Genomic DNA, 26,706 nt, shown 5'->3' on the forward strand with positions numbered 1-26,706 from the left:
CATGTTGCTACACAAGCAAATGCTAGATATTCCAGTCTGCTTTATTTCTCATACTTGGCATTTCCTAAGTCCCGTGACAGAGAGAGAGAATTATCCAGTTGTTTTAAACATATAGCAATAATGGACTGTTCTTAATATCTAAGGCTGTGTAATTCAGGCAGTTGTATCTTTGTGGACAATTATTTTGGCACAATGAAAGGAAAGCAGAGTTGTTTAACGTCCGTTCTTTATTATGTGCAAGATTTTGGTCTGGGGTTCCTCAGCTTCGCGTAGCTAAAATTAGTATAATCTGAAGAGGGCTTTGGGGGAGGTTTTGAGGTTCTGCACCCTAGAAAAGGGGCCCCTCTAGTTCTGCCGGGGTTGGGTTTTTCTGTGTGAAAGCATCCAAGATCACAACTTTCTCGTGCTCCCTCTGCTCAGACTTGCTTAGGGTTGCACGACGTCGCGTGTGCCTTCTGCTCTCTCGTGACATGCTTACCCAGGGTTTCTAACCTAGCACTCAACTGGAATGACACAAATTTTCAAAACTTTTTGAGTATGGTATACAATGATGACAAGACCGGGAAGCCTATCTTAAAAACGAAGACAGAAGAGCTGACGAAGCAGAGTTTGCGCCGAGCTCTTGGTTGCTCTCACCAGCCAAGAGGCAAGAACTCTTTAAGCTAAAGGCACTATCAGCTCAGAAACACGTGGGTATAAACTAGTAATGAAAATATTTAACCTGGAGATTAGAAGGTTAACAATTAAAATAATACTAACTTCCAGTAGAAAAGTAGGAGCCAAAAAGCTTGCTGCTTCTGAAATATGTTTGTTAATGACACGATGCAAGCTCGTGCCTCAGGTGGGGAAGGATAGGGTAGGGCAGGGACTGACGAGCCAGAAGATCCCTTGTGCTGCTGTGTCCTTAGGAGGAAGGTGTGGTTGATTCGCCATTCCACAGTCGATGCAAAACGTAGTAGTGTTACAGAGTTTGGGGGATCTTAGTAGAAACTGGCAGCGTGAAGATGCACTCTCATGTAAATGCATTTCAGAGCAGTAATGGTTACTCGCCTATTGCTGGTGCTTCTGGAGGAGCAAGTTAATTGTTCACCGAGAGTAAATTAAAAAAAAAAAATTAACTACTTGCACAAAGTAATAAGCCAGCTGAGAAGTGCTACCTTGTTTGCTCTGAGTATCCTCTTGACATCAGCATGAGGTTACTTATAATTAGATGCACATGTGTAAATATGATGATTAGATATTCCCACATAAACATAATTATCATATCTTCCTAAAAGTCTAAGCAGGCATTTTATAATCCTGTTGTTAAAAATAAATAAATGAAAGCCAACAATCTGCATTCAGCCTCTTATTTGTGTAAACAGTGGGACATGAGGGCAGAATATATTTTCAAAAGTACCTAATGGTAGTCAAGGTCAATTACAGTTATGACTCATTAGAGTATTTAGCTATGAATATGCTTTTTAGGATAATTAGTGTTCCCTTAGAAAACTACAGCAATCTTTGCTCGCTGTAGTTCTTGAAGTGTTTTCAGCGCGTTTGGGCATTAGTCTTTGGCAAATATAATAGGGTTATGTTACATTAACCTCACTTACAAACTTTGCAACCACTTGCGGCATGTGTGTCTCTGTCATTTTTTATTGCTCAAATAACTTCTAAAGATGAGATATAAAACACGGAATATTATCTAATTAGTCACACAGCAGATTACAGCTGCTTAACTTAGTGTTCAGCTTTCAGCTGTTCCAGCAATTCCAAGGGGATAAAGCGCACAGTATGGGGTAACGTGGCTTGGCAGATCCTCCTCCAAACTGTCTTCAAAGGGGGGAAAAAGGAGTAGAAAAAGTCAGGAAGGTGGAAGTGTTCATGACAGAAAGGTGAGGTCCTTATAAAATTGATTTTCTGGACTGGGAAAACTTTAAGGAGCAACGGAAGCGTTGGATCCACGCGCAAGCTCGGAAGTGTCGCTTGGGGAAATTTACGTTCATAGCCGTAATGATGGGAATTGGTGAACTGCAAGTGTTTTTAGCATCCTGCGGGCTGTGATACCTGATTTGCCTAACCAGAGGAAACAGAAAAAATCGTGTTCAGAGGCTCGGAGTGGCTCGGGCTGGGGCTGCCGGTGCCCCGCGGCAGTGTGCGCGCCGGCCCTGACGCCCCGACCCCCCTGTGCTTGCAGAGCTGACCTACGCGTGGATCTTCAACGAGTACCCGTCGTTCGTGCATCAGGACAACCGCCGCTTTGTCTCGCAGGAGACCGGCAACCTCTACATCGCCAAGGTGGAGGCTTCGGACGCCGGCAACTACACGTGCGTGGTGACGAACGCGGTGACCAACGGCCGGGTGCTGGGGCCCCCGACGCCCCTCGTCCTCAGGAATGATGGTAGGTGCGGGGTCGCGGGCCGGCCTGGGGGACTTCACTCAGTCGCCTTGAACTGCCTGTCACACAAAAATAAGCAACAGACTAAAATATTTCTGCTCAAGAGTTCACAGATTCAGGGAGAACCAGAGACCTCTAATGCAGCTGTGGCTCAGCGTCGCACACACTAGTGTTTTTATTGATGCCGGAGCGAAATTTGCAGCACCACTGGCAATAACAGTGCAATAACAGGCAATAATTATAAAAGAAAAACCTGGGGACACTTGACCAAAGGCAGGAAATAAAATAGGTTTTAGAGTTTGGATATACTGTAGTTTTGCTTGTTTTATGCAACCCAAAAGTGAACCAAAGCACTTTGTTGTTTCAGTAACTGGTAGCACAGGCTGTGTTTCCCAGCAGAATTAACGCTATTTTTAGTAGTCTGTGGAATAATACAAAGAAGTGGAAAGAAACCAAAAGAGGATTTCTAAATTTATACAGAGAATTGATTTGTATCACAGTCATTTTTGAGTAGATAAGAAAAATAAATTTGCATGTTAATTTGCAGCGTGTGTGTAAAGGATAACATTTAAGACGCTTGTTCCAGAAATAGAAACACGTTCTTAGAGCAGCTTCTAGAAGACAATCCATGGCCACCGAGGGGGGTTTTACCGACGTCCCCCCGGGAGCGCGTGGGCCCCTCGGAGCGCGTCGGGGTGCCAGGCCGAGCCGCGGCAGGGCTCTGCCGTCGGGGTAGCCGTCGGGCTCCGCTTGCCGGGTTTGCAGGCCTGCGTGTTGCAGGCTGAGTTCTCGTCCGTGAGAGTCCTGTGAAGGTTTTTTTGCATTTCTTTTTAAACTTATGGCAGCAATTTTTCTAGACTGAGTCACGAATCACTTAAATTTTCTATGTTGAATATCTGCCATCTTTGTTACGGCTTTGCTTGCATGCAGTCACTCTGAAAAAATGCCCTTTTCATATGTGCTTTTTTTAAAGCACTGCTTGTTTCAAAATGCCAGCCTCTTGAGCCATAATTAGTGAAAGGAGAAGACACAGGTGTCCAGAGCGAGATCCGATTGCTGAGAGGATTGCGTTCCCCACCTGAGCCTTTTGTGCCTCTCGCTGGCTTGGTTTTGGTTGCGAGGCTCCGGAGTTATGGATCTCCTGATGTTATTTGTAGTGGCTTTTTGCAACTGATAGTACGTTCTCTTGTTGACAGAAATCAAGTTTCCCTTCCTGTTGCTATGTGTGTGGAAGCAGAAGGTGCCTCTTATCCCATTACTTATCCCCAGACAGCGTTTTCTCCTTGGGGACATCAATCTCCTAGGGGCTATAGGAGCGGTGGTGGGAGCAGACTGTGCTCAGACAGCTGGCTCGGTCCATGTTAGCCCAAACTCTGTGTTTCTGCAGACAGAGGGCATCTGATGATGGTGAATATGGTGTGCAAAGTATATTATGTGCTAGGAAAAAGATGCTTTTCCTCTGTCCATCAACCAGCTCTCTGAGCTGTACGGGCTTTTCACCCTGGGAAGTACAGTGAATCATTAAATACACACGGCGCCGAAGGGAGAGAGTGATGCTGCCCTTAGGACCACCGCTCGCAGGGCCACCTCAGGCCGTGGTCCCCGGCGCTCCTGGGCAGCCTCTCTGCAGCGGCACGCTGCTTCTCTTTAGGAAGCACTTTAGATTTTTACAGCAAATTAAAGCAATAATAGTAGGAAAGAACCGAAATAGGCTTGGAATAAAAATACCATCAGCACCAGCTGTATGGGCCAATTAAACTTTAACATCTCACAGGTGTTGTCAGGAAAGGCGTACCAGCTCCTCAGACAAATTAGCTTGTTTCACAGTTCTGGGGACTTTCATCCAAACCCACGTTTTTAAGCCTGGAAATTGGGAAACAAATATGAAAGCCTCTGTGCTGCAAACACATAGATCATCTGATGTGCCGTGGCACCGGGACGTTGTGCAAGCTGCAGACCCTGTTTTAGTCTTCTGTTTTCTCCCTCGTTCCTTCCACCTGCGCTGGTGAGTCCTGTGCTCAACCTCCTGGAGCAGCAGGAGACATAAGGACCGTCTGTGAGCAAACGGTCTCCAGTTCTGTATGGAGGTGCCTCGGCTGTGCTTGGGTTTCTGCTGTGAAGCGAGGAAGAGGGGGCTTGCAGCATGCCCCGTAGATACACGTCGGTGGGTTATAATTGCTGTTGGAGCCATGCGATTTCTCTGGGTACAGTTCCTGATTTTTAAGTGCTTGGAAGTTATAATAGTGCTGGTAAAACAGCTGCTGGATTTCGTGGCTGGGAGTGGAAGCAGCTTTCCAGAGCTGCAGGGCGGTGGGCAAGGCAGCGACCGTCTCCGATGTCCTGCAGCGTCAGGCAGCCATCCTTTGGCTTGGGGCTGTCACCACCGGCGTGGGAATTTTCCAGTACCGGCCCCTGGCTGAAAATGGGACATGAATGAAGAAAGGGAAGGCAAAAAAGCAGTTTTTCCTCCTTCCCATTCCTCACGCCTGTCTCCTAATCTATCAGGCACATGAGGTATTAATAATACATTTTTGCCTTAATTTCCTAAACAGCCCATTAGTGTCAAATGATACTTTACAGCCTGCTTTTCATGGGGGGGCTGAGTTACTGCCTTAGGAGCGAGCATCGTGCCTTCTTTCCTCCTCGCTCCCGTCGCTGTAGCTTCTCGGGGAGCGTTGGGCACCACGCGGTGCAGCCGGCCTCTGCTAGGGCACCTATTTTTCTGTCTTTCTTGCTTTGCTTGCTCAGTTGCGGTCTCTGCAGCTCGGCCTTGACGTGCTGCTTCCAGCGCGGTTTCTCTAAGTCTCCACTGAGCGTTTGAAAGGTAGCGTCTTCCAAAGGTAAATTGGCTAAATCTGGTCAGATTTTCATGGGAAGCCCCTCCTACATTCGGAAGCTCTTCCACTCTCAGATTTGTGCTCCTCGTTGCAGACCATGGGGACGCTCCTTTGGGAAAGATCTCAGTGAATTTGAATATTGGCAACACTAATGCTGCTGTTCCCGGACCTTCACCCTATTCTTGGAAATAGCTAGAGCTGTTCCTTGTCCTGGTTGAAGCTCTCGCAGTAAACAGTCAGCGTGAAGTCTGGAGAAATTTAGTTGAGATTGCTAAGGTTTGGCAAGTCGGAATCAGGTGAACAGAGAGGATTTTCTGTTAGCTTGATGGCAACTGGCACTAGCAGCCCTGGCAGGCTGCAACGTTAATGTGCACCGAGCTAACGAGTGCTGGGCCCTGTAATTCCGTTCTGCATAATGCCGAAGTGCTAGGAAGCTGACTGATGAGGTTCCTGGGATACACGTTTGCCAGGACGTGTGTATGGAGAGGGAGTATTTGTATCCTTAATGAATGCATCTCATTTGGATGAGTGGTTTTGTGCAGCAGCTGCTCCGTGCAGAGCGCAGCAGCAACGCTTGTTTGGAAGAAACATGTTGAGGAGCAATGACGTAACCGCTTACTGCACCAGAGCAGGTAGCGTGGAGGTCAGTGAGCAAAGGCAGATCTGATGCAAGCCTCAGACTGAGCATTTTTAGCTGTAGAAGTCTCTTACTGTGAAAAAGGAAAGCAGAAAGGCTTTTCATGCTGCCTCTAAACTTTAAATCATGCAGCACTTTTTGGGAAGCCGTGAGAGACACAAAGCACCGTTGCAGTCATAGGCTGCCATAAACGCACCTCATTTTCTGGTGGGGCCCGAATCTCCCTGCAAGCGCGTGCTGTCTGATGTGCGTGTCTGTGCATGCTGATGGCGTTCAGCTGGCCGGATCCAGCACTGCTCCGGCTGCCAAGCCGGCAGTGCCGCGTCCCCGGCAGCAGCCTGGGAGCCCGTGGTGTCCGCGCCGCTTGGCGAGCGGCCAGGACGCGCCGGGTAGTTAAGATTTAAACTGCAATCATCAATTAGCTGATAATCACTATTGGTGAAATTATATGTACCGGTTTTAAGACAGTACAGTGACTAGAAATGTAGCAATTTATCATGAGTATAATGGCCTTTTTATGTGCACAAATTTTTAAACACAATTTCATAAAGAGACTGCTACAAAACATGATTTACTAGGGCAGTAAAAGATAAAGAAATTAGCCAAAGAGTATATGATCTCTGAGCATCTGAATCCTTGAAGTTAATAGAAACTTCGTTTAGCTCCAGTGCTTTTAAAACTTTTTCTAATGGCTATTTGTTCCGCATTTCGTTTTCTAAAAGGTGGTGAACCTGCCTTATTATTGCTTTCCTTATTTTACAAGTTACCTGCAAAAATCCTGACTATTCAGAAGCGAAAAGTAACAGAGCCATGAAGAAATTTTAATCTTTGGCAGATGGTGTGGAGTGGTGGTTCAGATTTTCCTCTGGCAATAAATGGGAAAAGAGCTCGCAGTACACGGCTGTTAGAGACAGGCTGTGTTTAAAATGGATGGATTAATTGGGCAAGTAATGATGTATAGAACAGCTCTGCATTAGTGCAGGAACACTTGCAAACTTATTGCAAAAATTCAGTCAAGCCTTAGCATCTCTTTTATGTTCACAGGGGTGATGGGAGAGTACGAGCCAAAAATAGAAGTGCAGTTCCCCGAAACGGTTCCCTCTGCAAAAGGAACAACGGTGAAACTGGAGTGCTTTGCCTTGGGAAAGTAAGTTCTGATCCATTATTATTACTTCAGCTCTCTCGGTTTTATAGTGCTATATTGTAGAGTTCACTGGATTTGCTAATAATTCACGTTACTCGACAGGTGCTATTTTTTGCCAGCAGTCCTTTCAGAGAAAGGACTTGGGGAGTGGGGACTTTGCTCACCAAAAATTTAATCTCCCGAGGAGGAGAAGAGATGCAACTTTGTGAAGGTGTGTCTGTGTGTCTTCTGTTCTGATGCAGCACTTCAAACGTGCCTCTTGTTACCTGGGTAAACATTTGCAACACTGCTAAGACGAACATACAGGATTGGCAGGAAAATGGACTTCCTATCGCAGCAGCTACCATGATGCTTGTGGAAGCAGCATGTTTATAATATAGGGCCTCCTGCTTTTCAGATGGACTGTGTGTGTGAGGCACCACTGGTATAAATATATATTTAAATTCATTATGTACACACACCACCCACAGTAAAATTGCCCTGGACCTTGGCAGAGAGTTTAGACTCACCATGTTTTCGTCATCCTCAACCATGAAACAGAATGAGGTTGATCAGACGAGTGAGTATCAGGACCAGACCCTGAGCTGTGAGCCAAATTGGTTCCCGTTGTACTTCACTTCAGATAAGCCCAAGCTCAAGGCTATGGAGAAACAACTTAGCTGTCTCTCACTTGCAAAGGAAAATATGAGGAGGACGAAGTTGCAAGCTGTTGTTTGGTTCTCAGGTGAGAGGACTGAGAGAACCAGGGGAGCATTTCTGAAGCGTTTCAGAGGAGGGTGCCACCTCCCAGGCTCCCGTCAGTGCCCATTTCTCGGGCATCGTGAAAGGCTGACTGCTGTGAACAGGGTGCTCTTCCTCTAACGTAGTAGTTGAAGCTGGTTTTGCTGCTGGACCAAGACTGCAGTCCAGACTTCCAGATGAAACCATGGTTTGTCTAGAGACAGAGTTTGCTGTTTGCAGGATGCATCCAGTGGATCCAAGTCTGCTGGTCCCTGAAAGCTATTTTCTACTTTCCTAAGCATGAGTTAATAGTCAGTAAAAGGACATAGCTTTTACTATGAGTCTTATTTTGCCGTATTATTCTCATTTAGCCCAGTTCCTACTATTAGCTGGAGGAGAGCAGATGGGAAGCAAATACCCAGAAAAGCCAGGAGACACAGATCGAGTGGAGTTCTTGAAATCCCAAATTTTCAGCAGGAAGATGCTGGACCCTATGAGTGTGTAGCTGAAAATGTGCGAGGGAAAAACGTGGCACGAGGACAGCTGACATTTTATGGTAAGCAGACTGCCTACTTTCAGAGGGTTTTATAGCATGAAATGCAATATGCAGTAAATATTTTGTGAGAAAGGCATTTTGGGGGATATTTTTAAAATTACTTGCTTTACAAACAGTACTTCTCAGAAAGGGTGTAATTTGAAATAAAGCCTGAGTACTGCATATTGATTGAGACTCGGATCTGCCGGGAAACAAAAACATACCGCTGGAAGGACATTGGCATGGTAACGTGCAGAAAGCACTGGCTTATTTGCCTTTTTCTAGCAGCAAATGGAAAACTGGTTCTTCCGGTGAAGCATTTTGGTGGTTACAGCTTGTGATTTATTATGTACGTGTTGCCCCACACTACAGGTATAATTTCCAGCTTGTGTTAATAAATGGTAGTTGCTTATAACTGACTCAGGACCGCTTTCAAGAGCGGTCAGTGGAAATTGTTGCACCGCCTGAAGAAGTCAGGATGTAACCTGCAGAATCCTTTCCACCTACGGACTCTGCGTCTGCTCCTGGCAGAATCAAATCACAGGCATTGATCCGAGCACAATATAAATGTAAAATTTCAGCTTCATAGGCCTTCTATTTTAAGTTTGTGTTGGTGCCTCTAAATCCTAATAGAAGTGTCTGCTCATCCACAATCTTCTATTGGAAACAGCCCCATCTTTCAGATCGTATTAGCTTGTGGGAAATGGATTGAGCTTGCAGGAGCAAAGTTGGAGCTGTTCTGAGTTGCTGCAGATTTACTTGGGTAGGAGGCTGAGCAGGAGTCGCAGGAAGTTGCCTTAGAGGTAAGGATGGGCTGTTGGTTTGGTATATAGTTTCAATTTGATATTTTTTGGAAAGGAGAAGGCTACAGACTACATGCGCACCCCACATACGTGCCTGCAAAGACCTCCCCACAATCGTAAAAATATTCATTTTGTTGCTACCATGTTATCATCTTCAGGAGCTTAATACAGTGTCGTTCTTTACTGAACTGAACACATGGAGAGAAATTCGGTATTTCCTCCACCAAGAATGCTCCTAAGGGCCCGACTTCTGTCAGCTGGGAAGATTGGGATGAACTCCAGAGATGATATTCTTTGATTTATAGTAAATTTGCTACAGAAGAAGAGTTTCAGCACGCTCTTCACAAAATTGGTTTGAGTATGGTGAGCAATGTAGTTTCCCCCCCCTGCAAAAGTATAGAGAGAGACTTTAAAATTGAAAACCTTTCTAAAGGACATATTTCATTTAGAAATCTCCTGAGGATTTTGATTTTTCCATTTCAAAAGAGCTTTTTTTCTTTAAAAATGGACTAAATTATAAAATGAGAAAAGAACATTAAAAAGGGTTAAATAACATAAAAAATGAGTGAAATCTTTTATGTTAAGGGGAGAGTTTGGGGTTGAAACAAAATATTTTCCCTTTTTTAATTAAAAGAATTGCAGATTTTTGTTCCTCTCCATCACAAACTGCATGTTTGTCCTGACTTTTTCCCCAAGTGCAAACTAACTGAAAAGATTCATGATTTGCACAGTTCTGTGCAATCCAAGACCAAACCTGCCTCCTTAGCTATACTACTACCAGAGTCTGTATTGGACTATAACCTAAATAACGGTGAATTCACCAGTCTGGATCCCATTGCTAGAGGACAGCAGTTCACACACAAGAGCTACTAGCATGACTGTTGCCAGTTTTCACACGCGCAGGTAATTTCAGCAAAGAGGCTAAGGATTTTATGGAAAGAATAGTGAGTATTTGTAAGGTTGGGAACCATCTTTACATCTGCTTTGTTTCATGTAAGCAGAGGACTTCTTTATCCAGAGCTGTTAGCCTGTAACCTGTGCTAATTAATGCTTTTAAATATAATAGATTAAAATATTGTCCTCATTGCTGTTTCCTTCACAGTGATGAGTTCCTAGTCTGTAAGTATCTCGTTTTCAAGGACAGCTTGAGTTTGGCAAGCATTTAGTATTGCAAATGGATTGTTTTTTTAAAACTTGCTTTCTGAAACTAGACTCTAGTTTCATGCAGCACTGAAAACTGCTAGGGAAAGTAACTTGCTATAAACATTTTATATGAACAGTTCAAGCTGAATGAAAGTATTTTTCTGTAGTCACTTTTCTTTTTAAAGCTGAGAAATACTGTATCTTTACTGAAATATAGCTGTAATGTTGGCAGAGCTTTTGGAGTTGTTTTCGGGGGTCAGGGGTTCGCGTCCCGCGAAGGGAGTGCTCCGGAGTATTTGAAATGGAAAATCAGACTTGTCACTTAGTCGCCGCATTGCTCCGTGAAGTGCTCTATCGCGGCGCGTGCCCTGGAGATTACAATCTACCTCCAACACGGTTCCTCCTTTAAACCGAGTTATCTGCCTCTATGCATAGTACAAAAAAAGAAGAAGAAGAAAAGAAAATCAAATTTGCCTGCATGCTGCAGATAACCCAGCCCTACCTCCGCTGTCAGCTCCTTCCCGGGCTCCTGGAGGTTGTCAGCAAAGGTTGACTTCTGTTGTATTTCATTCTTGTATCAATGTTTATTTTTTTCTCTGTTAGCATATCAGTGACACTGAAGCTGTTTGACGTTCTCGTTGCAGCAGGAAAGGTTAATTAAATGTGAGAGAGCCATTCTTGCTCTATTTTCTCTGCCTTGAGCCCCTGCGAGAGGTGGTTTTATTGTTTTCCAGCAGCCCATGTTCTGGGTGCTGTACGTCCTGCTTGATGCAGTCCTACATGAGGGAAACCGTGTTGATGGTAATACGTTTACAGTGACTAATACTTGTTTTCTTGATTATTTTAACTCTAAATGGGATTTTACTTGTTTTTTTTGTTGTTGTCTCTTGTTGTCTGCCGTTCCTAGCCAGTGTTGTGTGTCTGAAATTAGCTCCTGGGAACTAACAAATTGGAAAGCAACCTGTTCTTTTCTCGCTGTTATTTAGCACCCATAAATGCGTGTCGTGCTGTGTTGCTGACCGTGCAGCTCGCTCCCCGGGACCGCACGCGTTCCCGAGCAGGGCCACGTGAAATCCCTCTGGCTGCGGCGGGTGAGCTCGGCGGTGGGAGCCTGCGGGGCTCGTTCCTGCCCGGCCCCGCGCTGCCTCCACGCTCCAGGCTCGTGCTTTTCTGTCGAACGTGGGAGCGAGGGTCCGCCGAACTGTCAGCTGCGTGTCTCGACGCGCAGCGTTTCAGAGGCGCTCGCATTGACCTGCTGCTATTTTTAATCTGACTGCTCATAAATTTTAAACTTTATAACCCTGCATGAGGCAAAGACTTAAACCCTAAGCAAAAAAAACAACCATTTTTGGCAGAAATGCAGTAAACAAGATTACGTTTCCTAGCTAATTTCAGAAAAGAAATGCTTTTTCTTTCATAAAATCAGCATCAAGGAGACGCTTATTCATTATCCTTGGGGATGCTGTTGTGCTGGTGTCGCGTTTAGAAACCCTTCTCCAGGATGCTGTTTTCGTTAAATCCTCCTTTGCCAGCCGGTGCCAACCCGAAGGCTGTCCTAAGTCTGGGACAAGAGGTGCTGGTGCCAACCCAAAGGTTGTCCCAAGTCCGGGGCGAGAGGCGCTGGGCAGGCAGCAGAGGGGCTTCTGCGGGCTGGGGCCAGGCTTGCGTGGGGGACGGCCCAGGGGGGTCCTGGCGAGGAGGAGGAGGGTGAGGCTGCACCTCCACGGCCACCAGGGACCTGTCTTCGGCCAGCGTTGCCACCAAAACCGTGCGTCTTGGCCTTGATGTTTCCAGCCAAACCAAAGCTGAAAAGTTTAAGTACCGAAGCATCGTGCGATGCCGGCGTGGGCCCCGGTACTGACTCGGGGTAGCCGGTGTTGTTCAAGGAGTCCTTCGGCTTCTCTCCCTGTGCTAACGGGGTCCCACCAAGCCCGTCCATCACGAGCAAGATGAGAATATTACAGTTAAAATGATTTCTAAATGTCTCAGCATAGCAGCTTCTGTATTAGCAAAGAGGCAGATGTATTTGTAACTAATTACAATTCTTTGCAGCGTTTTGTAAAATATTCAGTAGAATCCATTTAGATGCCTGGACCGTTTTTCAAATTAAACACGTTTCAGATCAAGGTCCCACCAGTATTTTATACAGCCTCTTGATTTTACAGTGAAAGGAGTCCCACTTTCATCACTGGCCTGCTTCTTATGTGTGCTAAAGCTTTATGCCGCTCTGTAGACCAGCATAAAACAGCCTGAAATGTAAATCATATTATGCTCTTTATTATTGTTAGAGGTATAAAAATGAGATTTGCATAAGTGAAAATCAGGGAGTAGTATTCCTCTGCTCCATTTTTGCCTCAGATCACAAACCATTTGCTGAAAATTTAAAAACACTTGAAACAGAATGAGCCATTCGGCTGATAAAAATACAAGAAAATTAACATAAATAGCACAAGTATATAATATTATTAATTATAATTTACATACCTCACTAGAAAATCCAGTTTGCTACCTGTTATGTAGATACACTGGCAATCAAGTTCTTGCCTTCAAGCATCTCAGTGTTAATTTTATTTAACGTTCTCAAATCTTGCGTCATTTCCGAAACTTGTGCCCATTTAACTCTTGGTTTACCACCACTTCAACGCTTGGCAGCAGCCAGATGCATCGTTTCGTGGAGTTTGGGTTTGGGAGCAATCACTCCGGCGCCCTCCCGCAGCTGGTCACGTTCCCCCTCGGGGAAAATAACTGCTCGGGAGGAGAATGTCTTAATTCTTGCCAGTGCGTTGTGCGTTTTCTCAGGCTTCTGTGCAGGGGAGAGTAGCTCCGAGTTTTGAATAATTTGCTGCCTGAAGTAATGGTCTTGCATCAAGAACAGGTTTCTGCAGAGAGAGCAGGCTTTTTTCTCCCCCTTCCCCTTTCCAAGGGGTATCTGGAAAAGCGTGCTTATAAAGAAAGCAACTTTTAAATGGATCAGAGAAAGTGCTCCAATTATTATCATTTTGCCTTGTAAAAATAGGTCTTTGTCAGGAGAAGCAAAAATAGAAATTAGAAAGGAAATGTGAAGGCTACTCATAAACCGCCCCGCGTGTTCCTCACACCCCTGGGCGGCTGCAAGCTGGAGCATCCGTGACTGCAAGAATCAACCGGCCTCGGTCCCCGATGTAAATGGGGAGAAAGACTCGTAATGGTATAGAATAACTTATGGGACAGGAAATAAATAAGAGGAAGGGACCATCTAAGTTGTTTTTTATCAGTTAGATTAAGTCCTTCATATTCTGCTCTCTTTCTTACCCTCTAATTTGTGGTATTTTAGTCGCAGCCTAAAACCTGCCTCCCGGGCAGGCTCCTTATGATCGGTGCCCTAGAAAAGCAGCGAGGAGCCACCTCGCCTGCGCGGCCGCATCTGGTGAGCTTCCCAAAGACGCGGACCCGCGAAGGCAGGTCGTCTCGATGCCGCAGGCAAGCAAATGACTTTGGGGGAGGATTTGCAGAGCTTTGCGAGTTGTATAGATTTCAAGTAGCGCTTGACTGGCAGCAGAGGTCAGGAGAAAGGGATTAAGAGGAGGGAAGAAGAGAAGAAGGGGGATGGCGATAACTTTGCGTTGCTGCGATCATTAGGGCTGCTAACGAATTGGGGACATCTGGGTCATGCTTACAGAAGCTGCATCCTCGTTTGGACCGGGTTGATGTGTGCACTCGCCTGCACAAGCTTTATACACTGGCTGCATTCTTTAGTTTTAATTACTCATGTATTTTTCCCATCTGTTTTGCTTATTTCTTCTGATTGGCTTTCTGGTCTTCAGGCTTTTTTCAGGCCTGGGATCCATCTGAGCATCTTTCGAGTAGGTAGAGTGACGGATGGTCATTTAGCCTTTCCTCTACCATTAATGATGAATTATACAGCCTGCACTAGGTCATCAGCTGCTATAAATTGGCTTAGGAACACTGAAATCAATATACACCAACCAAGAATTGGATTCTGTATATGTATTAGTACCTCATTTGCTTTCGTCTTTTTGGCTGGCGTGAACTCACAGAGGAATACAAAGATACAGATTTATTACTGTTTTATTTGTCACATTGCTCCCATAATTCTTTGTTTTTGTTACTTATTTTTGATGTGATGCATCATCATTGGCTGTGTCATTTCATTTTCAAATGCCTTTCAGGACATATTTCTGGTCCAGCTTTCCAGTGCCTGCTTTTGCCATTCTATTTATTACAGCACATACAGGCACACGCTAGACTTTTTTCTTTTAGAAGTAAGAGCATATTTGGGAAAACTTTCTTAATTATCTGGTCTAAAGTTGCCCCACTTTGTATTTTTGAAGACTGGCAGGTGATAAAAGGTAAAAAGATTTTTTTTCTAACCTGTGCCATCATTTTTCTTCTATCCACCTGAGTATGAATTCAAGACTGCTCTCGTGAACCTGGATAAATATTTCTTTCTTTAAAAATATCCATGTACAAGTGTCATGTATAAATGTGTGAGCGTCATCCTTATATTTTTAAACTTTCTTCTCCTTTGTACGTTTAGCATATGAATTTTTTGCAACTCAGATGAATTCTTTATGAGCTTCTCTGTGTTTTTCTTTCTTTACAACCATATTTTTTCCCTCGTGATGTTTCCAACCAAAGCCAGTAATATCAAAGTACTGCTTGCAAGGCCAAAGTATTTCCAGTCCCATTACAAGAAAGATTTTCTATTTTCTCAGCAGCACTGCAGTAGTACTAAGGGCTTTTTCTACCAGTCACAAATTAGACCTCGTCATTATATCGAATGATGTAGCTATACCCAAAAATGTTGTAGCATAGAGCTGGTTTCATATCCTTGTTTTAATTCTTTTTTAATTATCCTGCTTGAAGTCTTGAGTCACGTTACCCTGCCTTGGTATGATCCCCAATGGGAGGCTGTCAAATTTCATTATATTATGGCAACTCTCATTTGGCGGCTCAAACATATTTGCTACGTGAACCAGCCCTTGTGTATTGCTCAAGATTAAGTGAGAAGCGTGCCTGGTATTGTCGAAAATGAACTGTTCGAAGGGGAGGTTGACCTAATTAGAAACGTCTCCCAAAGAGAAGCAGAGAGCTGGGGTAGGTTGCTGGGAAGCGATGGGCTCTGCCGGTTTTCAGGGGGATTTAGTCCTGACCTATTACGCTTGTTCTGTAGGGTGTCTGCGCCAGGAATGGCCTCAGGATAGGAAGTTTACCCAGTTAGAAAAGCCAGAAAGCATGAACAGTGACGTGTGCTTCGAGCCTGTAGCTCGCGGGTGCTGCCCAGGAGACTGAACTGAGCCGCGCGCGGGGCCCCGGAGAGCGTGTCCTGCACCGCTGCTCGGGCTCCGTCTCGCCTCCCTAACCTGCAAACGATCGCAGAAAGACCGGGCAGGTACCCTTAGTTGGGAAGTCTGATTGCTGAAAATAAGGAGAAATGCTGAATTTTCCTTCCTGTATAAGTAAGAGGATTTTTTTTTCTTTCCAAAAGTTATATGCTGTAGATGCCCTGTGCCTTCTCTGGGATTTTTTTTTCTTTACAGGTTTTGGCTGAATATTTTTTTGTTTTTATGCTTTTGAGGGAAATGAGTAAACCATGCAGTACTGGAAAAAGGAAAGTGGAACAGTATGTGATTACATAGAGCTCCTTTACCTTAAAATCATAAGACTCTCTTCAAAATTATGAGTCAGAAGTAGTTGGAACAGTAAACATGTAGGCTCGAGTGATTTGCACATGTCCTTGAGCCGTTGCAGTCGAGGAAGGAAAGTCGCGGTTCAATGCAATTGTTCAGGTTCTTATTCCAAATGACAAATTGACTTTCATCTTGCTACATTTAAACACTTTTCTTTTCATATCTCTTTAGATACAGATAATAAACAAGCTTAAAATATTACAGGGTCAGGAGGGACAATCGGAGAAGTAAACACTGCTGCCTCTCATGCTCAGCTTCTCCTTCGGCTTCCCCATCGTCATGATGCTCTTTGCCTTGTTGCTTTTCTTGCAAGCCCCTCGGAGTATTGCTTGTGGCATATTTAAGATTCTGTGCAAAATTCTGTAGCTTTCCTGTGTGCTTTGTTGTTTATAGACACTGTGAGAAGGGAAATACTCCATGTGGTACCTGTGGGATTAAGTGCACAGCTGCCATACCCTGAACAGAGTTTTTAAAAGGAGCCTGGCTCTTAGAGCGTATATCTACAGCACCACGTAGTGATAGACATGCCAGTGTTTTAGGTACAGCCATACCAAATTTATGTGCAACTTACCATTTTTATCCAATATTTTTAAAATTTATCCTTTCAGGCCTTTCTCTGCTCCTCTCCCTATGCGAAGGAGATACATAAATTTGTTGTCCTTGTTTAAGTTATCTTAAATTTGTTTTATCTGATTATGTGGGAAAAGTATTAACCAGGTTCTTGGAGACCTCTGCTGGTACTTTTTTTCTGCTAAGTCTCTCAGATTTTCTTATCTCAAAATAGGGCAAATGGCTATTAAAAGTCAGAAAACCACTCTCTTTTAGTGGGACTTTCTGAGAAGTATTGTAGATGAATCTAGACTGATGAGGTTTGTGAAGGTATCATAAGAAACTCAGGATTTTGAATGGTCTTCAAAAACACATGGCAGTGTTAGCCACAATTCGCTCTGCAGGCGGAGTCTGACTAAGCTTCAGCTGTATGTTTAAAAAAAATAGTTAAAAATACATGAAACACAACTAAAAATAAAATCACCTAGGTCCCTGAAAACTGCTGATGCTGGTTTTCACCAAAATCTATCAAAATGTAACTACAGTACAAGCTTGCTTTTTGACGTTCCAGGCTTGTTCAATGCCATTAATACAATCATTGACTCTAAAGACTTCTCTTACGTGTGGCAGTACTTTGTAGATCTGGCAGTAAACTGGAAAGAATGAGAAGGTATGATTTTGACCTGAAATAGTGCATATAACCAAACAGTCCAAAGTTCTTATTTGAACCTTAATTTCAAGGCAGAGAAAGCTCTAAATTACATTTTTTGAAACTGGATGCTAAAATTTAGAGCTTTGAAATCTAGCTTCTTTAGACCTTGAACAAGAAAATATCTCTATTTGAAGGATCGGGCGTCTAGCAATGCCATTGGTTCCCCTGGGGCAGCACAGATCTTCACAGTTACTAAATGTTATTAAATCCGGCTCTGTGAAATGGGCTAATAAAGAAAAACCTGGCCGTTTCGTGGCGCGCAGAGAGGGTGTGCCTGTTGACTGACTTTATCCATCGCCTCCGCCTTGCAGCACAGCCCAGCTGGGTCCAGAAGATCAGCGATGCTCACGCGGCGATGGAGGAGACGGTGGCGTGGGAGTGCCGAGCGGCCGGGCGCCCCAAGCCCTCCTACAGCTGGCTGAAGGACGGCGAGGCCCTGCTGCCCCAGGTGGGTGTCCTGCGAAGCCCGTGAGCTCTGCACGTGCTCCACCACCCTTCTCTTCCATTCAGATCCCCCCCGGCGTGTAGCCCGTTTCTTGTCCTGCTGGGTGAGTGCCTTGGTGGGGCACCGAGTGCCTGGGCTGGGGAGAAATGCCCCTTCCTCCCTCTTGGGCAGGCCTGGCTTCTGGAGGGCTTTGCTTAGTGACACGTAGGAGATATCGTGGCTGTGCGTTTGAAGTGCCTCCCTGAAATGAAGGGTTCGCAATACGGATCTAATAGTGGAGGGACCCTCATGAGAAGAGGGAATGGCTGAGTGGGACTCCAGAGCCCGAGGCCATAAAATGATTGCCCTGAATTCATTTTTTCAGTTTGCAATTTTCAGGTGAACTTCCACTGTTAATGAAACCTTAGCGTCGGTGCTAGGCCCTAGCAGAGCTCCCATGGCTCTTGCTCGGCCGTGTCCCCGTACGGGCAGCCAGCAGCGCGACCTGCCGTGAGCAGTGACATGAAGAACTGCCTGAAGATTGATGGTGCATAGGAGTAGGGGGAAAGCACACCCTCACACCTCCCTGCCTTCCCCTCCTGCTTTCACCAGAGGGGAACCGCCGAGTCCCCTGCTCACTCCCATTATAATGCCAAACTGAAATGAATTACCGAAGCATTGTTTTCAAGGTAGCCTGCATTTTTTCCCTTCACTTAATGTGAAAGAACATGGCTGCCTGGATTTGATGAAACCCTAATAAAGATTGCACAAACATTAAATTTCCACCCTATAGCCAAGCAGAAAGCCAATAGCTCTCTATATTATTATTTTTTTTAATGGTAAAAAACTTGGGGAGGGAGGGAACACTTTGTTGTACTTATTAAAATTGATAACATGAGTTCCATATCCTTAGGCTGACAAATGATACCATGGTCTTTTGTTCCACACACTAATTTTACTTGCTTCATGCTGGTCACTAGCAGATGGTCTTGTACTTAAATCACGTTAGTGGCAGATATGAAGTGAAGGATCATTAAATTATTAACATCTATTTTTCTTTTTTTGCAGTAAACTGCAGTAGATTTTAAATATTTCTCTCTGGACCAGCTTACTACCATTCTCAGTAGCCTCCATTGCCGTATATGCTAGCAGTACCACTGCCCTACGTGTTTTAGAGGATACATTTGGCTGTGATACACCACCCTAGAACAAAAGTGCATTTTTAGATTCAAGCTTATCTATTTGAAGGGGATATTAATCTAAATGGTTTGAGTATTAAATCAATGAGAACTCAAGGAAAAGTCCTCCAATTTAAATTGCATTTACCAACTACTGTATTGGTTTTTCCATTTAGCATCTAACCTGACATAAATTCAGTTGACAGACAAATAGATTGTAGCATGCAAATGCCTCATATTACCGCTTCTCTTTTTTTTATTTTTGATCAACCATGATATAAAATATGACATAACTCCTGCTGGGTGTTTGTTCCAAGGAGGGGGTCTTCTTGTTTACTTATTTATTTCACTTTGCTCTTTTACAGGGGAGAATTCGGATAGAGCAGGGATCACTTACAATTACAAATGTGAGCTTGTCAGATGCCGGCATGTATCAGTGCGTGGCAGAAAACAGACACGGCGTCATTTTTGCCAGTGCAGAACTGAGTGTCATAGGTAAGTTTACTTTCCTGAATACTGCAAACTTTCCAAAAGCAGCAAAGCCTTAACCAAAACTGGTTTTGCCAAGTTTCAATATCTCAAGTAGAAGTGCTGTTGAGAATCTTTTGCAAGTCGTTGTTGTTTTTAAGTAATGCATAAAATGAAAACTTGACAAAGTGGGTGTGGAGAGAACAGATTTTTTTTTACATCCTCCCATCTTCTCGTATTCATCCAGGTAACTGAGCACCGAGAGTTGGCAAGTTCACTCATCTCTTGCCGCTTAGAAATATGTTATGGAGAAACCTGAGTATTGCCCCATTTCAAAAACATATTGGACAGTAACTGCCTGCTTACTGGCTACAGACACTGGCTCTCTTGAGGAAATGTCGAAAAACCTTCTGTTTGAATAGACTTTTCACCATTCGAATGACAATCATAACACTTCAATCCCACACCCTCACCAAGAAAAACAACTTCTGCCCCATCTGTTTTGTTTATACATACTCTGCTTATTCCAGTTAAGATCAGGAAAAGCTCCTTTGAATTGAGAAGAGTCCTAGAAGTATAAAATTGGTCACAATAAGAATCAGGTTTAAAGTGATATCCAGAAGATCTGTCTCACAATGAGAGGAAAATTCAGGTCTCCAGACTCCCATTTTGTACTGAATTAGCAAGCTGTCTTCCCTGCTTTCTTCAACAAAACCTAATGGGGAACTAACTAACTGAGAAGACTTAGGGGAGTCTTATCCATGTGTATAAATACCCGATGGGGGGTGTAAAAACAACGGAGCCAGGCTCTTCTCAGTGGTGCCTAGGCAATGGGCACAAACTGAAACACAGGAAATTCCAATTAAACATAAGAAAACCTTTTTTACTGTGAGGGTGACTGAGCACTTGAGCAGGTTGCCCAGGGAGGTTGTGGCATCTCCATCCTTGGAGATACTCAACACCCATCTGGATGTGGTCCTGGGCAACCCGCTTGAGCTGCCCCTGCTTGAGGAGGGGCTTGGACCAGGCGATCTCCAGAGGTCCCTGCCCACCTCGGCTGCTCAGGGATTCAGTTGCTTACTCTCAAACATTGCTCTTAAAGCTCTTCTATAAGTAACAGACCTGGAGCCAATACAGATGTTTGTCAGAATGCATATGTAGCTTCAAAGGGTTAAATACACTTTGATTAAACGGTGTTGGTTTAGTTGTTTTCCAAGAGAATGTTCAATAGCGTTGTTCCCTGCTTTATCTTGAAGAAAAAAGCTTGAGGTATTTTCTAATTATGGTGTTCTCAATAATGGTCATTTTTATCAATAGCAATAGATGCCTGCATAGAAAAAAATTCATTTGAAAAATTGTTACTGTTGCTGCTCAAGAAAAGTGTAATAATGTTCAATAAATTAGGCTTCACAGTGCTAAGATTTATTGGGCGTGTTACTGCATGAAAGAAATCCAGATAAACCCACTGGTGCCTTCCACGTCCTTTCAAAACCCCTGTAAAAATAAGTCTTTGTTAGGAAGGCAGATCCTCCCATCGGAGAAAGGTTTCGCACTTGTTATGGTGGGTACTGCTCACGCTCCCCTGAGCCCCGCAGCGCCCGGGGCCTCTCTGGGCCATCGGTCTTCTGGAGGCTGGTCCCGAGGACCTGGGCTCCAAAATGTTTTGACCGCAGGTCTGCAAAAAGGAGACTGAAGCCATTTTTCCAGCTGTAGTTTTTGGTTGCAAGTGAAGCGGCAGCCAGCCGAGCCCTGAGGGCGTGCAGCGGGAGGAGTGCAGAGCAGCGATTTCACGTCTGCTTGCGAAACCTGGGGGCCAGAGGGAGAGCGCAGCAGCAAAGCCCGCTGAGAAACACCGAAGCAGATGCACATCCAAAACAAGACAGTTGGTGCCAATGTCCCACTCAGATGCACATTGCTCTGACATGTGAAGAAAATCCACGTGCTTGAGAACAGCACCTTGTAAATCATCGTAGGATGAAGCCTTCCGTCGTTCCTTTTACTCATGCGAGAGCATCCTCACTCCACACTGTCTCCAGATTAAATCACCACGCAAAAAATAACTGGAAACCAAGAGGGTATGCATACTTCTAAGTAGTCTGATTTCTACCTTCACCATGCTTTCAAGGTAAGAGAGGAAAAATTCTGTGCAGTCCTCATTTGTGCACAGAAGCAAAAACCTTGGAGAGCCTCGTCTTAAAAGCCTGCCAGATAAACTATATTTGGCCAGCTTCTCACTTGGGTTATGTAATTTTGCTTCTATATGTCACATGAGGAGTACCAGAACAGTGTGCTGTAGATTTATTTCTATGGCTCTCTGATCTAATTTGGCGTATTTTTAAAGAGCAACAGCTCTGTTTTGCATTTTGCCAGAGTTTTCAAAGGAGTTCAGTATTCTGAGCTCTCGGTGAGAAATGTTGGCTTTTAAACAGATCTTTCTAAGTATAAAAATGGTTATTTTAAAAGGTCCTAAAGTTAAGCGCTTGAAATGATTAAACACCACTAATAGCAAGTGAGGCTTATAGCAAAATTAAGTGAAAAAGAGAAATGGAAAATTACAGTCAGAGCTTTTCTCAGAGCGATTCTCTTCTATTATTGTTCCCAATTATATTGCCTGGAGTCTTCAGCTAAAATCGGGATCCTGTTGCGCTGGGCGTTGTAAAAAGTTAAAGGAAGATGCACTCTTCTTGCCTTGAAGAGTTTTCAGGCTGAATGTCAAAAAGGGGAGGGGGGGACACTTGAGTCAAAAAAGTAATTAAAATCCTCATTTTACAAACCAGATTTGATGAAATTAACTGTATTACCCCTGCAGTGACACAGAGAGGCTATGGTGGTGCTGAGAACTGAACGCAGAGTTTCTGCGTTTCGCTTCAAAACGTCTTAAATTCCAGTCTCAGCCATGAGAGTTCCTTATTTCTGGCTAATTGTCATATTTGGCAAAATTCACAGAACACTGAAAGAGGCTGTTTCATAAATATTTCACAACCTGAACACAGTTTGTTGCAATGCCTGCAGATACGTTGTTTTCTACTGCTGATTCCATCCGTGGCTGAGTGCTTGGACACCTTGTGTATTTAACGATAGATTTTCCTCCTGCCATCAGATTTCATGAGTTGTGATCCCCCAATAAGTGCTGTGCTCGTCACCCCTCGCAGAACAGGGCATGTCTCACACAAGACCAAGAAGGAAACAACAAATGATTCCCCAAAAAAGTCTAAACTGTTCATTGCAAAGATGCAAATATCACGATTTTTCAAATATCTATTTTACTCATAGATTTTGGACAGAGAATCATGTGAAATTTTATTTCCAGAAGTAATAATATTTAAATTATAAAAATATGGTACAAATAATAATTCATCTAGTACTAGGTGCATTGACGAGTCATCCGTGATCGGACACAGCCAACAAGCCAGCTCAGAGGTTAGCGAGCTCTGATTCATAAAAGTGAGAGACAGGAGAGATCTGTTGGGTCATACGCCCCATCCCGTTATCAGTGTAGGATTGTTTTCTATATTCAACTCTTTGTGGCATGAATGATAGCCAAAAGAATCGAGGCACATGAGGTATTGTAAGAAAAATGCATTTGCTGCTGTATCACACTGCAGGTTTTTGTCTCCCAGCTGCGTCGGGGTTGTTTAGCTCGTTTTGTGGAGGACCAAGCAGATGCAGCACACCGTGATCTACACTTCCATGGTGCAGGCTGCAGCCCGAAAGGCCGTCAAGCAAAGTGCTGCAAGCTCGGGCAGACGTGAGGGCACGGCAGCAGGCACAGGGCGAAGGCAGACGCTCTGCCAGGGGCTGGGGAGGGCTCCTGGTGACCACAGGGGCCTGGGCAGGACTTGCTGCCTCGGAGCTGGCTGAAAGCAAACTCCTGTTAGCCACGACCAGGCGCGAGCAGGGCAAGGGTTGTTCATAAAACCCTTATTCTGTTTCACCTCCTTGCTTGGAGTTTTCTCTAGTGAAAAAATGAATTGTCCCACTTGACGTAAACAAAACCTTGCAGTCTTCTTCGGGGAGTTCACTGCCACCGTCAGCCTAGATGCAGCCGCCTCCGAGCTCTGCCCGTCACAGGGTCCCATCAGATAAATCATTCGCGATCCTTTGAGGCAGGAGTCGGAAGCCAAGCAGTCTCCTCTCTCCCAGGCCTGCCTCACAGCCGGGCTGCAGACTGTCTGCAGGGCTTTGCTGTTTGCCTCCATGACGATGTGACTGGTTCTTACAAAACTGATCAGCATGCCCTGCAGCAACCAAGAGGGACAACTCGGCAGTACCCTCTACCCTGATGACTACTCACGTCTTGCCTTGTCTTGCCTGCTTCAGCACCTGGCTGCGTCAAGGTCTCCCACCTTTATAGCATTAAAATAGACAACTCTTGTTCATGCACTGACTGTGAATGTTAAGCATAAAAATGTTGAAGTTTCTTGAAATATTAGAATTTCAAATTAATTATATAGGTTCTGTTTGTGACAACTTTCCTGTATGCTTTGGTTCCTACACACAGCAATGTCAAAGTGATGATCACACTGTTACGATACCGAAAAAGAAGTATAATGCACAATTCATGCATTGGTAGTTCTTGTGGGTGCTGCCCCAGGTAAGGTAGCACATGACGACTGATTGCTGCTGCCTGCCCAGGATAGTTTCCCGAGTTTATCGTTGAATATTTGTTTCTAAAAAACCAAAGTGCTGAAGCATGCAGGTGCCGGGTTTTCCCATCCGTAGTGCGTATAGTTCGTAAGGGCTGATCATTTTGGAATTACAGGTGAGAAGAAACGCTGGAATATTTTAATACTCAAAAGAGCCTGACTTTGTTTCTCCAGGGTGAATTCTAAGCTGTTTTTATTTTTTTCTTTCAGCTGTCGGTCCAGACTTTTCCAAAACGCTTTTGAAGAAGTTAACTCTTGTTAAAGTGGGCGGTGAAGTGATCATAGAGTGTAAGCCAAAAGCTTCCCCCAGACCGACTTATTCTTGGAAGAAAGGAAAAGATATCCTAAGAGAAAATGAAAGGTAATGTCTTAAAGTAACCATTTCTTTCATTAGCTTGCTGCAACCCAGGGGCTTTCAGAAATGAAAGCTAAATTTGTCATTAATAGCTTCCCAAAATTGACTTGCAAATAAATGTGGAAACAGCTGGCATTCAATCTCAAGGAGCTGGGGTGAGATTTCTACTCCCAGTGTGTTCATCCCAGTCTCTGTGTACTATTAAAGCATTCCTGCCAAGAAGCTGATAAAGATACATTCTAAAAAGCAAATATTTTACCTCCAGATTGCTTTAAACATCCATTGTTTTTCAAAAAATTTCCCAGGAGATAATATCCCTGAAAGTCTCCACTGCAGATTACACTGCCGTGGGTAAATTAGTCCATGTCCGAGCAAACAGGAGTTATTTGGGGTTGGTAATTAATTTGGCAGTCATAACACCTAACTTGGAGACAGCGTCTTCAGACTGGCCAAATTTTTTTTTTAATTCAAAAGAGAACATCATGAGGAAGTATGAGTCTACCATTTAAATTAGCCTGCAGTGCTAATTTCTGTTGTTCCTGGGTGGAGGTGTTTATCTTACCTGCCCAGCTTGGGAAGCGCCTGGAGAGAGAAAACTGGAGAGTTTGCTCTGACCATTCTTCCGCAGCACCTCTCCAATGTGATGCACCACTTTCATTGCCACAGGTTGATGAGAAAAATCCTATCCTATTAGTAAAGGCCAAAGAGGCAGAAATTACAGGAAACTTGTTTTTAAAAGCTTAAACCAGATCTGTTTTTCATCTTGGAAAGTCTAGTCTTGTTCCATCAAGCTTGCCTGCCCGTAGTGAGCACTGAAATATTTACCATGGTAAATACTCCATTTACCATGGAGTATGTGAAAAGCTGTAGTTTGTTTGGAGCCAGATAAGCGAAACAATGAACAAGATATTTCTGATTTATATAGCTTCTGTCATCTGGTCTTCGGGAAGCTATTGTCTGTGGACTGTTTGACTTTACCTCTTGGGATAAAAAGAGTCAGTTGACAAGTTATGTAGAAATTCTTCTACCAGCCAGGGTACTAAGCAGTGCAAGGGTAAAGTTATAATATATCAAGATACATTGATTTTTAGAACTAAAATAGCTTGTTCTTCTGGTGAAGATTGTGAAAAGAAAGGGAAGTATAAAAAATGGGATTTTTGGAATGTCAGTCCTGGGAGTTCCCAGCCCTCCTCCTAGTCCTCAGGAGCAAAGTTTGTAGCTGAAATTTGCTCTTTTCCCTGAAGTTGCCCTCCTAAGCATGATGTAAGTGGTTTTTCTCCTTGTTTTAATTTAAGGGTGGGAGATGAAGGATTAGTTTATTTGAGCAAGGAGTCGGGAAAGGAAAAAATGTCAACAACTATGTTTCCTGCTTTATGGCTGCTATGTAATGCTGACAGCACAGTGAATTTTTTTCTGGTACTATTCTTTCATCCACAAACTTCCTTAAAGTCTGGGTTACGATACAGTGGAAACCACTATATCCTGGCTTCCCGGGGGGATGCAGTCGTACTTTAAGTCTAGGTGGTTCTGTTTGCCTGTGTGTATCCTTCCAAGTAACTTTTGAACTGGTTATTCATGTTTTGACCAATTTTCGCAAAAGTTAAGAGAGGAAGAGATGCCTGAAAACTAACAGGTTTCTTCAAAGCTTTGTGAAAATAGGCAGCTGGGGAAAGGAGATACTATTAGTTCCCCTTGCTGAGACAGTATCGCCTGGAGTCACGCCGGATAGACCCGACAGATTCCCCACCGGAGCATATCCTGAAGTGCGTTCATGTCCGTGAAATCATTTTGAGGAATGATGCACTATGCTGTGTTAACTACTGATTCACAGAGTGTTAGAAAAGCCAGTATTGTGTTCACTGCAAGTAAGTGACCTAAGCTATGACCAGACACATACAGGCAAGAGGCAGGTGCGGGCATAAAAACATGTTAAATAATGGAAGATCTGAGGGAAAGCATTACTAGATTCTCTTATGGGCAAAAAATATGTGTCAGTTTTCCTGGTGAAGCAGTAGTTGGGAAAAAGTATTTATTTTCTATGCAAGTTTTCTAAATAGTATTTTTTGTTGCTGGTTTATCATATTCCCCATGCCCAGGCATAGGTTGGGCAGTGGCGAAGAGAAGGGGTTTTCAATACGGCTACTTGTTCCTCTGGCCCTCTGGAAGTTTAGAAATGAGCTCAAACACACGGTTCAGAAATGTGGAGTGTTTTTGCCTCTGTCGCGGTGGTGGGCTGGCTGCCGCTGTCCTCTTGCTGCTCCTGCTGAGCACACCTTGCTCAGCTTGGTCTCCCCACGCGGGCACCAAGCCCTGGAGGTGAAATCAGGTGTGAAATGTGGCCATGCAGGTGTGAAATCTTCTGCTCGCTCAGCCCTGGGGTTTTCCGGTCAGCCGGATTGTCCAGCAGGGCCTCTCTGGTTAAATGTCTTAATGAACGCTGCTTGATTTGGCAATTGGACCTGTTTAATTCTTACGTGCGGTTGGT

The 26,706-nt window shown here is 44.2% G+C and overlaps 1 protein-coding gene across 6 annotated transcripts in view; it reads left to right on the forward strand.

Annotated features, from left to right (window-relative positions):
• Nucleotides 1-26,706, forward strand: part of LOC112989685 (contactin-4) — a 355,336-nt gene that overhangs the window by 270,403 nt on the left and 58,227 nt on the right. For all 6 annotated transcript variants that reach the window (XM_064519224.1, XM_064519223.1, XM_064519227.1 and 3 more), the window contains 6 exons: nt 2,180-2,383; nt 6,899-7,001; nt 8,090-8,274; nt 17,462-17,598; nt 19,118-19,247; nt 24,077-24,227. In XM_064519224.1, the coding sequence (XP_064375294.1) occupies nt 2,180-2,383; nt 6,899-7,001; nt 8,090-8,274; nt 17,462-17,598; nt 19,118-19,247; nt 24,077-24,227 (910 nt within the window). The remainder of the gene's footprint in view (nt 1-2,179; nt 2,384-6,898; nt 7,002-8,089; nt 8,275-17,461; nt 17,599-19,117; nt 19,248-24,076; nt 24,228-26,706) is intronic.

This window comes from Dromaius novaehollandiae, chromosome 12 (genome assembly GCF_036370855.1).
Source record: "Dromaius novaehollandiae isolate bDroNov1 chromosome 12, bDroNov1.hap1, whole genome shotgun sequence".
NCBI classification, from domain to species: Eukaryota; Metazoa; Chordata; class Aves; order Casuariiformes; family Dromaiidae; genus Dromaius; species Dromaius novaehollandiae.